Source organism: Panicum virgatum, chromosome 2N (genome assembly GCF_016808335.1).
Source record: "Panicum virgatum strain AP13 chromosome 2N, P.virgatum_v5, whole genome shotgun sequence".
Classification (NCBI taxonomy): Eukaryota; Viridiplantae; Streptophyta; class Magnoliopsida; order Poales; family Poaceae; genus Panicum; species Panicum virgatum.
This window is the reverse complement of record NC_053146.1, coordinates 7,960,796-7,974,543: the sequence shown is the minus strand read 5'-3', so window position 1 is coordinate 7,974,543 and position 13,748 is coordinate 7,960,796. Positions and strand designations below refer to the sequence as shown.

At 43.6% G+C, this 13,748-nt stretch overlaps 2 protein-coding genes across 2 annotated transcripts; one reads left to right on the top strand and one right to left on the bottom strand.

The window, feature by feature from the left end:
* Positions 1 to 8,558: 8,558 nt before the first annotated feature.
* LOC120662346 lies at positions 8,559 to 9,768 on the bottom strand. The gene is made up of 2 exons (XM_039941514.1): positions 9,585 to 9,768; positions 8,559 to 9,478 (listed from the first exon to the last, which is right to left on the bottom strand). The coding sequence occupies exons 1-2, from the start codon at positions 9,766 to 9,768 to the stop codon at positions 8,559 to 8,561; spliced, it is 1,104 nt and encodes a 367-aa protein (XP_039797448.1).
* Positions 9,769 to 11,209: 1,441 nt separating this feature from the next.
* Positions 11,210 to 11,554, top strand: LOC120662345 (lysine-rich arabinogalactan protein 19-like). The gene has a single exon (XM_039941513.1). It carries the CDS (start codon positions 11,210 to 11,212, stop codon positions 11,552 to 11,554), a length of 345 nt encoding a protein of 114 aa, XP_039797447.1.
* Positions 11,555 to 13,748: the final 2,194 nt, after the last annotated feature.

The following is a 13,748-nucleotide window of genomic DNA, read 5'->3' as shown; positions in this document are numbered from 1 at the left end:
GCAGAATTTGACATAGTACCTATGCAAGCATGCCATTTGTTATTTGGTGAACCATGGATTTTTGAAAATAATGTTGTGCATAATACAAATGCTAATGATTATTCTTTCAAATATAATGGTAAAAATGTTATTCTTAAACCTTTGAGTGCTGTTGAAATTTTAGAAGCTGATTTGGAAAGATTTGAGAGAAGAAAGACTGAACCTTTTAGAAGAGAATGGAAAATTTTAGATGTTGCAACACATTCATCCAAATATGAATTGATACAAGATGAGAATTTTGTGTTTCCTTTTGTTGGAACTAATAATTTTCTGCAAACACACAAAGAAGAGGATAACACAAAAGAAAAACAAGAGTTTGATGTTTCAGGTAAAAACTCTCTTGATGTGCTTAATTGTTCGACCAACCCTGCTGATTTGAAACGTACACTTGATTTACCTTTGTCACAAGTTGATTTTTCTACTAATCTTTGTGATAAACATGAGTTGTGTGTTGATGTTTCACTTATACCTTTGCCACAACGAGTGAAAGGGAACAATACTTGTGCTGAAATTAAACATTTGATTCCCATTACCTCTAAAAACGATGAACTGAAATTGTTGTCTTCTCTAAATACTTTGGGTTATATTGAATTGGATTTTCTTTGTGATCTAAAAACTGCAGAGAGGAGAATATTTTCCAAAACTGAATTTTCTTTGTTCAAAAGAAACAAATTTCATGCTATGGGCAAATATGATAATAATGGTATGTATATGGTGCGTGGAGTTTATATTTCTTCAGATGTAAAGGATCCTTTTGTCATGCCCCAAAGTAATCAACTAGCTTGCTTTACTAACATTGAACATGTCATGTCAAGTGCTCCTAGTTTTGTTTTTAAGAAACAGGATGGATCACAAGAAGGGGAGCATTGTTCGTTGTCACATCCAAGCACCACAATCGGTCCTTGTGCCTCCATAAAGATGGACAATTTCCACATACCCTTGATCAAACCGAGGTCGGTTTGCTGTCAAGAAGAGGAGAATGATGAGAATATGAAACTTCGGGATACAACCATAAAGTTGAGTATAAGGGGAGCATGTTCCTAGAATTGAGGCCGTACATGGAAGAAGAAGATGAGCTTGAGTCGAGGACGACTCCAATTCAAGAGGGGAAGGATGATGAGGACATCACTCCTTCGGATACAACCAAGACTCCTTCACAGGACATGCTAGTTCCGATCACGAGAGCTAAAGCACGATAGTCAATTTTATTGGTGAGCTCATTTCTAATGCCATTTTATATGATTTTGAGAATAAATTGGTACCTAATGATTTAATTATTGTTAGGAACCATGGAGATGATGAGAATGATGTTGGAGAGGGGCTTGGAGGCGTGGAGGGGCCAGCAAGGTCGGCCAAGTCCAGTTAGAGGCCCAATACAACTCAACTTTGAGTCCACCTCGGAGTCCAGGATCTGTCTGAAGTAAAACGGACGCCGAGGCCGCATACGGGCTCGGATTTGGACGTTCTATATATGGATGGAAACAGAATTTCATAGACCTTCCAATGGCACCGGTCCCATGTCCAAATGAGGCCTGAGTCAACGGGAATCCTCGAAACAAGTGGACGTCCAGAATCTGTCTCAGGCGCTGCGTCGCCGTATTTTGGCCTTTGGGCCATGTTTCAAGTGTGGTCCACTAGGGTGTCGACCAGGGGGTCTAGCCACGACCCTAGGGGCTTCATAAACAGCCGCCGCCTCATCATTAGGGTTTAGGTTTTGCTTAGATTAATCTGTCAAGAATAGTTTCGCCGTTCAACGGTTTGTGAGACCCCAACTCGTGAGTTTAATCATACATCTGCAATTTGGCTGCATCCTTTCGTGTTCTTGCTTGTGTTCTTCGATTCACAGGCAGAGATTAGCCTTCTTGGTGAGGTCGGCCGTGCATCCACCGGTCGATAACTTGAGGAGACATGGTGCTGCGATTGCGGGGTTTTGAACGTGTTGTTCGGAAGTCGGATCGACGTGTGTCGCGACTCCACCAAATCGTCGCTTATCTGAACCTTTCGGAAGATCAGGAACCCTAGCTTCCATCAACATCAATAACTTTAGTATTCTAGTAATTCAAGAAATCATTGGTAACTAAGTATGGTGATGAATTCAGTAATTAATGAGATCACTCAACCAAAATCAATGATTTTTTTTAGCATTTTTTCCTGAAATTACTGAATTGCATCAAAGCAAAACAAGCGGAGAAAAGTTAGAACATGAGTAGTAGCTCAATTACTAATCTCGATGTTCAATGATGGTTCAGTAATTTCAATCACCAATTTGCTGGCTATGGAGATGCCCTAAACTCCATTTTTCCACGAGACCAAAATTAGAACAAAATCAGTTGGGGGTAGAGAGATGTGGGAGATCAGGAGCTGAATTACTGAGGCAAAATGTCCATTACCTAATAGTCAAAACAAAATCAGAGAGATTAGATGGACGGCGGAGCTGCTTGATTCGTAGCACACATAGATTTTTCTTGAAATTTTAATCCTCGTTGCAGCAGCAAGTGCGGCCACGCTGGCCTTGTGCGGCCAGCCGGCCACGTCCCCGTGCAGCAGCAGCCTGGCAGGAAGCCTCCGTCGCCGGCCCGTGCGGCCGCCACCACCGCGCAGCAGCACCTCCGCCTAGTGCCTGGTCGTCGCGCGCGCGAGCCCGGCCTGTGCGGCCTCCTCCCAAGCGGCGCAGCACACGCCGCCGGCCCATGCTCGCTCCCCATGCTGCACGCCTGCGTCAGCCCGTGAGGCTGCCTCCCACACGCCGGAGCATCCCCGCAGGTGGCATCCACCGCCGGTCTCTCCTCGCGCAGGCCCGCACCGGTCCGTGCGACCGCCTTGCCCGCTCCGCCGCTCCCCGCAGGTGACTAGGCCTGCGCGCCGCCGCCCTCGCCGGCCTGCGCGCCGCCACTCCCTGCCGGGCGGCCGCTCCCTCGCCTAGCTGCCGCTTGCACTGCCGCAGCTGTCTTGGCCGGCTCATAGCTGGCCGCGCCGCCACGGCCTCCGCTCCTCCGCGGTCACACGCGCCGCCGCCGCTGGCCCGGTAGCTCCATCTTGCCGCTCGCGGGCCTGCGCGCCACCGCCCTCGCCGTCCTGCCAGGGGCGTAGCCAGGATTTGGATATAGGGGGGCCAAACAGTCATGGGCATGAGTGACAAAAATATGACATGATAAATACACAAGCACATATACTTACTCAAATAGAGCATTGCTAATAAGTAAATCAACACAATTGCAGCATACAATTGTCTACTAATTAGCTCTTAGAAATAACAAAATAAGGTTCCTACAAAATCTCCGCTGATGAATCTTCATGCCTTTAAATGGATATTCTTTCAAAACAGGTTGATATGGACCCTCTGATATATAGAATTGTAGAGCTTCATCTTGTTACACCGTCAAGAGTTTCCAAATTTGTTTGTGTTTACTGGGTCCCTCTCAAATGTTGTAGTTAAAACTCTAGTTTGTTCAATGTCGGAATGTGCAGATTGATTTTGTTGGTTCTGGAACTTGCATTTTCGGTAGCAACAACTGGCTTATACCAACTTGGTCATTGTTGGCACTAGGATTTTCGGTAGCTTTTTTTTATTTTATACTAAGTTCTAAAATTGTTCTCCTTATGAGCTTTGAGACATGAGCTCTATGAAGTGTAATTAGCTTTAGATAATTTTTTTCTAAACCCATTAATGGACTTTACCTCATGCTTTTAAAATATTAAAGAGATAATTTAGTTATAGAATTTAGTTATTAGAGAGAATTTCTATTATTAGTCTTATGTATAGTGTACAATGTTTTCATTATATATAGTGTATAATTTAGTTATAGAATTTAGTTATTAGAGAGACTTTATTTAATTATGTATTTAAATAGAGAGTGAATAATGCTTGTATTTATGTATTTATCATGTATTTCTGTAACTCATGTATTTATGTATTATGAATTCTTCATTCTTAATTATGAAATCAAACACGATGCTCTCTCCTTCTTAACGACTTCTTAACGGCGATCGGTCTCTCGCTAACTCTCGTTGTCTCCTTGTCACCGACGCTCTCTCGCTGTCTCCCCACCGACGCTCTCTCGATGTCTCCTCACCAACACTCAGTCTCTCGCTCACACACACGCACACACACACTCTCTCTCACACACACACACACTCACTCACACACACTCACACTGACTCACACACACTAACTCTCTCTCTCTGTTTCTCTGTCCCACTAACACACAAACACACACACACTGACTCACACACACTCACTAACTCTCTCTGTCTTTCTCTGTCCCTCTAACATACACACACTCTCTCACACTCTCTCTTTCACACACACACTCTCACACTCACACACTCACTCACACACACACCGACTCACACACACACTAACTCTCTCTCTCTCTCTTTCTCTGTCCCACTAACACACAAACACGCACACCCACACACACACTGACTCACACACACACACTCACTAACTCTCTCTCTCTATCCCTCTAACATACACACACACACTCTCTCTCTCCCTCTAACATACACACACACACACACTCACACTCTCACACACACACACACACACACTCACACACACACACACTCACTCACACTCACAAACACACACACACTCTCGCTCTCTCTCCCTCTAACATACACACACACTCTCTCTCTTTCAAACACGCATATTCGTTCAAAGAATTGAATTCTCCTGCTTCATTTAAGGATGGACACATACTCTAACACATTTTTACGATTTCAGTTAAGGATGGACCCCTTCGGTGATGACGAGGCCGCCAGGCAATACATGTTGGACGCAATAAATGAAGATACGAGGGCCAACACCCCCCAGCCAATCGCTGAAGAAGATGCTCGGACAATTGATTCATTACTGAATATGTCTGGAGATGCCGATGAAGAAGATGATGACTTTGCGCCGCCGCCCAATCAACAGCTGGATGTTCCAGTATGAATCTTGAAACTATATGCATGGTGACTTCGGTAGATTAGTTTTGCGATTAACATATCTTTTCTGTAATTTAGTCGACGTCCGCATCGACTTCGTTGAGCCAGTCAAAAGGGAGATGCCAGCCAACCAAGAAAATGGAGGGAAGACAGGTCGTCACAGAAGTGGACGCAGAGGGTTGTCCAAGTGCTCCAGAGGCTGCTAGCACAAAATTTGTCAACCAATGTGAGGTTATTGTTCGGGCAAGAATTCCGATCACCACAAGACTATGGAAAACGAGCAAATCCGAAGAACAGCAACACGCTGTGCCTCAACATTAAAAGGAAATGCTATGGGCAGAACTCAAGGATATGTTCACTCTTCCTGAAGGAGTTGACCAAGAACTTGTGAAGAAATGTGCCTTGAAAAAGATGGCCCTTGCCTTTGCAACTTTCAAGAAGAAGTTGTACATCAATTATATCAAAAAGTATAAGGAGCCGAACTGGGACGATCTTCCTCAGGTTAAACCATACTGGGAGGAGTTCAAACAATACAAACTATCAGAGGAAGCCCAAGAAAAATCCGAACAGGCCAAGGTGAATACAGCAAATAAGAAGTACAGCCACCACCTTGTGGCTGCCGGGTATAAGAAGTCAGTTAAAAAATGGCAGAAGATGGAGCAGGACCTTATGGATAGAGGCATCAGGCCGACAACTTGGGATTGGCCGAATAGATCCAAGTGGTGGTTATTTGCTAATGGCGTGACACTAAACTAGTTAGATGGAAGTTTGGTCGTGGCCGAGCATATGCAAGAAGTGTCCCGCGATCTAGTCGCTGCAATAGATGAGGCCCAACAAGGAACATTTCAGCCTCAAAGGGAGAATGATGAGCTGATAAGGGTATTAAAGAATCCGGAACACCCTGGACGAGCCCGCGGAAAGTTGCTTGGGCCGGAGATTACTCTTACAAGACTCACCGAAAGAGCAAAGTCGAACAGGAAGAGAAACTCCATGCCATACAAGAAGAGATGAACAGGAAGGTTGCATCCTTGGAATCTCATATGGACACCAGGGTCAATGAGGCAGTGCAGCTAGCTCTAAGCCAAAGGGGCACTGCTGGGTCACACCCGGATGTTGTGATAAGCCCGGCCTCACAGCGACGCAGCAGTTGTGCATCCACGGCGGCGCCCGACGTACAAACTGAACAGCAACCCCATATTGTGCCAACGACAGTAGATGACCAGAGGTATCCAGTGGATGATGTCACCATGCCGACACCGTGTGAGCTTCTTGTACGAGCAATGAATATATCCATTCATGTCACATACGGGTCAGCCCTGCCCCTGAATCCTTCTACTACAATTCATGGAAGGCCGATACCCCCTGGCTACACCTCCGTCACAGTCGAGCAGATAGTTGGAAACAATGAGGATCTTGAGCTCTTCATTAGAGGGGATGGAGAGAAGACATTGGGAGACGCACTGCACAGGGTCATTCTATGGCGCAAGGCCGACATCAAACTTACTACAAGCACAACGGCTCCCGTGCAGACCGATCGCCCGTCTCTGCGGCCTCCCTCACCGCCGTCCCCACAACTAGCTCCTTCACCACCGTCTCCGCCAGCGCAAAGGGCTACGAGTACTCCAACTCCTCCTGCACCAGAACAAGGAAAGAAAAAGACAGCATACCTCCCAGCGGCTGGACCCTCAAAGAAGAAGCAGAAAACGGTCGAAAGAAAATTGACCTACGAGAAGACCGCTGAGGAGTTGGAAGAGGACACTGCTCGATATATAAAAGAACAGTTGAAGCCTAAAGTCCCCCCGCCGAGGGAAAATGTACCTCTAGAATTAGGAAAAAAGTTTCTCGCGAGCCTAGACAACCCACCACAACCGAAAAGCTTACCCTCGGACTATGAACGTACTCTAACAAAGGAACACAAGGTGAGAAATGTGAAGAAAAAATGTGGCAAGACCATTCCTCAGCATGGCACACAACAAAAAGAACTCGAGCCCCTCCGGGTGCCAGGGTTGTCACTCCTACACCCGACGGACGTACAACTCCAAGCGGACCTACAGGCCACGATATTTCTTTCTGAAACTGGATTAACGCTAGAGGAGGCAACGGGCCGAGTGGAGACGGAAATCCCTGTCGCTCCCGTTCTTACTCCATTCCAGCATGGAAAACCTTTTGTCACTGAGGAAGAGGAGAAAAGTCTAGGCACGCAGATGTTCAATTTGCATAGATGGTACCTGCGAATGTCGAATGACGAAGGGAAAATGTTTGGAGTCAAGTATCGTGACTATGATTTCTTCCGCGGGGAGGACGACTTCTGGGTGTACTTCAAAAATTTATATCACATTTACCATCGACAAGCTCTCGACGCCTCTATCATCACCATTTGGGTTTTGTAAGTATCACTTACCTCTACATTAATACTTTTTATTAACAAGAACATAATAATATGTGTGCATTATAAAATTTCTATTGTATCGTTTAGACACGAGACCCAAAGAAGCCGAAAACATGGATGGCACCATCAGATCGACTTCATGTCTCCTTTGCTAGTCAACCAGAAAGTGCTCAACGAAAATTACAAGGAAACGTGCCAAAACATGTACGATTCGTTGACTAGGCAAAATTACAAGGGGCAATTGTGTTTTTACCCCTGTTTTGAACTCCAATTGCGATTTTACCCCAACTTTTTTTGACTTTGCATTTTTACCCTTACTGTTCGCAAATGAACACTCATTCTACCCCTACTCCGTGAACAGCAGTTAACGGTGTTAAAGAAGACAATTTTACCCTTGCAAATATACCCCTACTTTTTTTAGAACTTTGTGAATATACCCCTGTTTTCATTATATTTCAGCAGAATTTCAATAAGAATATGAACAAGTATTTGACAGAAATTTGGACAGCAACCTGACATACAAAATTAAGTTGAAACCACATGCATATATGTTGATAGTAGATAGATAACATCCCATCATATATACATATCCAAAAGAGATGTAGCACCAAATCAGAACCCCCCATCATACATATCCAAAAAAGAAGCACCATGAGATCACATCCCAACATAGGTGTCCAACAAAATCGACTGGTATATTACATGATGAGAGGTGACTGCATCACATTCATGCATCTATTCCTAACAATTGAGCCAATCACCCTCCTGATCCTCCCCTTCTTCCTTTTCCCCTTCCTCCTCTAGCATTTTCGGTTCCAGTTTCATTTTCACTTGGATTTCCTCTTCCTCTTCCTCTTCCTCTTCCTCTTCCTCTTGCTCTTGCTCTTCCTCTTCCTCTTCCTCTTCCTCTTCCTCTTCCACTCCCTCTCCCTTTTTCTGTTGCACTTGCACTTCACACAAGCATAGAAAGATGTTCAATTAACAGTTTGACAACATAAAGTAGGAAAAAAATAGAAATAGCTAGAAATCCACCACTCACCCTGAGGTTTGTGAAGATGATCCATTTTGTGAAGCTGAAAGCTTCCTCTTTTAACTAGCAGTGAGACCTCCTTGGCAATGCTTGGCTATGTGGCCTAGTTCATTACATTCAGAACATGGCTTCCTCTTTTTGCTAGTGCCAGCCTCATCATATGACTTCATTCTATCTTGGTCTGCCCGGTTTCCTTCTCAATTTAGGTTTCTTGATTTTGTAGCCTAAATCAACACGTGGCCAACTATCCTTAGATGTCATAGGATTGAAAGTACCTGCATATGCCTTCCTAAACCTATCAACAGAGAAGTAGTCATCAATAAATTCATCCATCTTTGCATGCCTGCTAAGCCTAGCAATAAAAGCTAGAGCATGAGTGCAGGGCTTTCCAGTCACTTGCCAAGCTCTACAAGTACATGTCTTTTGTTCCAAATTAACTGCATGTCTGAATCTGTTCACTGTTACTTTTGCTGTTCCAGCCCCACATATCAACACCTCATGGTCCTTAATAGTCTTGGTTTTATCATTTCGAGCATTGATGATAGCTGGGATGATGTATCCTGACATTTTTCTACCAATTTTAGCCCTCAAAACCATTTTCTTGATGATCATTTGTCTTATCTTGTCATGCATCTCAACAATCTGAAAATCCTTGGTTTTTGACACCCAACTATTGAAACTTTCAGAAAGATTATTGTTGATGTAATCTACCTTGCAATCTTCATAGAATTTGCTTCTACTCCAAACAAATGGATGATGCTCATCCAACCACTCAAGTGCACTAGGATCTTTCTCCTCTATCTTGCCCATGAAGTAGTTGAACTTATCAATTGTGAAGCTCTTGGCAGCACACCACATATTCTTACCATAAAGCTCACTACCATACCCATTCTTCTTCATGTTCTTCCACAAGTGTCTCATACATTCTCTATGCTCAACTCCAGGGTATACATCATATACAGCCACCTCTATACCTTTGCCCGCATCTGTACTAATGACAAGACCAGGATGAGTACCAATAGCCTTCTTCAAGTTATTAACAAACCAAGTCCAGCTTTTTGTAGACTCGGTCTCAATCACACCATAAGCCACTGGAAATAGCCAATTTGTGACCATCCACTGCAACTGCTGCTGCCAACTAACCCCTAGACCTTCCTGTCAAGTGTGTGGCATCCATGGCAATGTAGGGTCTACAACCTTGCAAAAATCCACCAATGCATGGTTTGAGAGCAACAAAGAACCTGCTGAAACAGAAATCACCATTGTCATCTTTTTCGGTGTCTAGCTCAACAATACTTCCAGGTACAACTCTGAGAAGTTCAGCTTGATAGGTCGGTAGCAAGTCGTAACTATCATCCCACTTGCCATATATGGTGTCCATTGCTCTATGTTTGCCTCTATAAACTCTATGATATGGAATATCTATGGAGTACTTTTTTTGCAGCATACTATGCAATTCACTTGGTCCCATTTCAGGGTCATCCCGCAATAAATCCACCACTCTTTCAGCCACCCATTTGTTTGAGACCATTGTTTCACCACAGTTGTTGAAAGAACCACAAGTATGCTTTGGTCCATTTGTCTTAACCTGCAACAAAAGACAGTAAAATGTTCTAATTGCTTGCTGAAAATGACAGAAAAATGGTGCTAATTACTTGCTGAAAATGACAGCAAAATGGTGCTAATTGCTTGCTGAAAATGACAGCAAAATGGTGCTAATTGCTTGCTGAAAATGACAGAAAAATGATGCTAATTACCTTGCAGCCAATGTATTTCGTACTAGTTGATGCAAAAAACGTCCACTTGCAGCCCTGGTTGGCTCTCTTGCATTTAGCTCTAAATCTGCTCTTGTCCTTTTTCACAATCTCAAAGGCATGGTCATGCAAGATTGCATGATGAGTAACTACAGATTTGCACTGATCCACATCTGGAAACACCACATTTACATCAATATTTGGATCAGCAACATCATATGAAAAGGAAGGAGGGTCATATTCATCATCATTGTCAACAACTTCACCATTAGGATCAAACTCAGTGTCAGAGCAATCATCATCAGAGTCAGATGATGCAGACAAATCACTATCATAGCTGCTATCACTTGGCGCTGTAAGCGAATCAGTGTCAGAATATATGCCCTCTTCATCAACTCCTACACCATCATCATCATCATCATCATCATCATCATCATCTCCACCTTTTCCCTTACATTTGGTGCCTCTCCTTTTATTACTTGTGGATGTGACTCTCTCATTGGGGCAGCTCTCATTGATAGGTGTCTCAGTGGCTCTTTCATTGGTGGTGGTGGGTGCTTTATTTCTTACATATGGGTGACACCTACGTTTCATTGGCGAACACTGCAATGGGCCCTCAAAATCATTGATCTGAGCATTAATCCGAACTACTCCCTTGTCTAGATTAAGTTAAAACCACTCAAACAATTCCTCATCAGACTTTATCTCCATAGTATATTCTGACTCACGCAACAAAGTAATGTGCTGTTTTGAACCCCACATATAGTGTTCAGCTATGAAATCAACCAAGTGCAGCAAACTATAGTTATGGATGTCAATCGTTTGAGTTGGCAAAGTTCTACCCTGCATCCATGTTTTTGGTCCCCCATCAGGCAAACTGAAGAATGATCGAACCCTTATAACAAGATTCAAACTCATCTGATTTGGCCTACAAATCAGAGCAATTGAAGAAAATTAGTGCAATTGTCTAAATCCCAAGATTATTTCGTCCCACATTTGTACGATAGACAGTCAAAAATCGAAAAATAGTACCTGAGCACCAACTCCACATCCCTGACCTCTGGATCCATGGCTGCAGCGCATGCTTCGCCCCCTCGAGCGTGGCACCCGCGCGCGCCCCCGCCTCCTGCTCAGCGCCGCTCCCCGCGGGTCTCCCGCTCGCGCCCTCCACGCGAGGCGAGGCGCCGGCCTCCCGCGTGGCCTCCGCGGGCCCTGCCTCCTGTGTGGCGCGGCCTCTGCGCGCCCTCCGCGGGCCCCTGCTCGCGTGGCTCGCGCCCTACCCTCGAGGAGAGGCGAGGCGAGGTGCCGGCCTCCGCGTGGCCCCCGCGGGTCCCCTCCTCCTGCGCGGCGCGGCCTCCTGCACGTGCGCTCGGCGCCGCCCCGCCGCTCAGCCGCTCCTCGCCTGCAAGTTAGATCTAGGGTTCGTGGGTGGCTCAGATGAATAGATAGACAACACGGTGAAAGATAAGGGATTCAAGAGATAAGGGGTATGTTGGTCTTTTTACTGTATTACGAAGAGTTTTCTTATTTTTTTAAAACTCTTAAACTCTCAATGCAACTAACGGAGTCAACTCCAGAGGTAAACGGAAGCTTCGTAGTGGAACAGTAGGGGCAAAAATGCAAAGTAAAGAAAAAGGAGGGTAAAATCGCAATTGAGGTTCAAAACAGGGGTAAAGACGCAATAACCCCCAAATTACAAATCCTATATATTCATACCATACAACTTTGAGTAAGTCTTGGTCGACTCAATCCTCTATTATATTACTAAATAAATACTAAGTCGTCTAATGCATGTATATATATATCCTATCTATATCTGAAGTTATCATTAGATTTTATTCATACTTTCCGTAGAGACCGGCAATCTTATAGTCTTTGACTCAATGAGAAATCCAAAGTCCGCAATCCAACATATCATAGACCCCTTGAACAGGTAAGTTCAGTTTGCACAATCAAATTCTTTTTTTGTTAATAATAATTACTGAATATCAAACTTAACTTTGAGTGCAGGGTTTGGAAAAAAAATTGTGAAAAATAACAAAGGACGTGGTCAATGGAGGCCCGAACTGAACGTTAAAATGGATTATCCGGTATGTTGATCCTCAAAGATTTGTCTAGTTAAGTATATAATCCCAAATTATTCTAAATTGAGTAATTTATTTGTTTCTCCTTAAGTGTGCGAGACAACAACAAGGAACTGATTGGTGCGGGTACTACATATGCGTTGCACATCATGACTCCATGCAGGACGACTACTGATGAGAACACGAGAGTACGTCCAAACCGTTCACTAGTACATTTTCATAATTATACTAACGCACATGATGTTAATCCTTTTTTTCTAAATGATAGATGTCTCAAATGGGGGATGAATGTTACTCTACTGATCGGATCAATGCCGTGTGCGAGCAGCTCGCCGGATTCATTTTGAACGAGATCTTGAATCCTATAGGCGAGTTCTACCACGACGGTCACATCCATAGAGGACTTCCATCGAGCTCCTGAGGGGACTAGTAGTTGGACTACAAACATGACTTGTACATTTGTAAATATTTTTAAACGTGATGCCTTGATGTTTGTATATTTGTAAATATATTAGTTAATCTAATTAGCTTAATTATATGCTCGCATTTCACTTTTAGTTAGTTTCAAATATTCTCTGAAAACGAACACGAACGACCAATGAACGTGTAGTACTGTAGAGCTCGAGTGCGTTTAGCAAGTATAAAAGAATAAATAGTAATAAATATAACAAACAAAACTGGATTTGGAAAAAAAGGAAAAGATCATTGGTACCGGTTGGAAAGACCAACTGATACCAAAGGGGCTGCCACCTTGCGTCAGCGTGGTAACCTCTTTGATACCGGTTGGACTTTCCAACTAGTACCAATGGGTGCCTAAGGCACCGGGTTAAATACCTGGTGTCCTAAGGCGAGGCCATTGGTCTCGGTTGGCGGGAACCGGTTGGAAAACCGATGCCTAAGGCCATTTCCAACCGGTTCCCATAGCCCGTTTTCCAGTAGTGAATACCAATTACTAGTGATACTGCTATCTCTGATACTTCGGCTTCCATTTTGCTTAATTAGTCAACAGCAAAGAAAGATACCGAATGAATATATCTGTATGCTGTTTGGAATAGATTCCGCATTAGTTTCATTTATGTAACCGGTGAGTCGAAATCAAGCAAGATATGATGCTGAGTTTTAGAGAGATCATAACACAAAACTCCTGGATGTCAAAGCTCTGATATACACTTAACAGAAACAAGGCTTGGAAGTCGGATATTCTTTTGGAAATGATGAGGAAATCCGTTAGACTAGACTGTTATTGAGATTAATAAGATTGAAATAACTGACCATTTTGCTCCCAATGTCAAATCACATAGCCTGACTTTTCTGTTCGCGTGCAAACTTTCTACTTGATGCACATGCCTACCACCTAGTTCGTACGACTGAAAAACGAGATATATATATATATATATATATATATATATATATATATATATATATGGAACATATCTGGTGAAAACCACAATTTCATGAAAACTTATACAAATCACGATAAAATAATCGTCTAAATTCACCAAAAAAATCACACATATAGATAA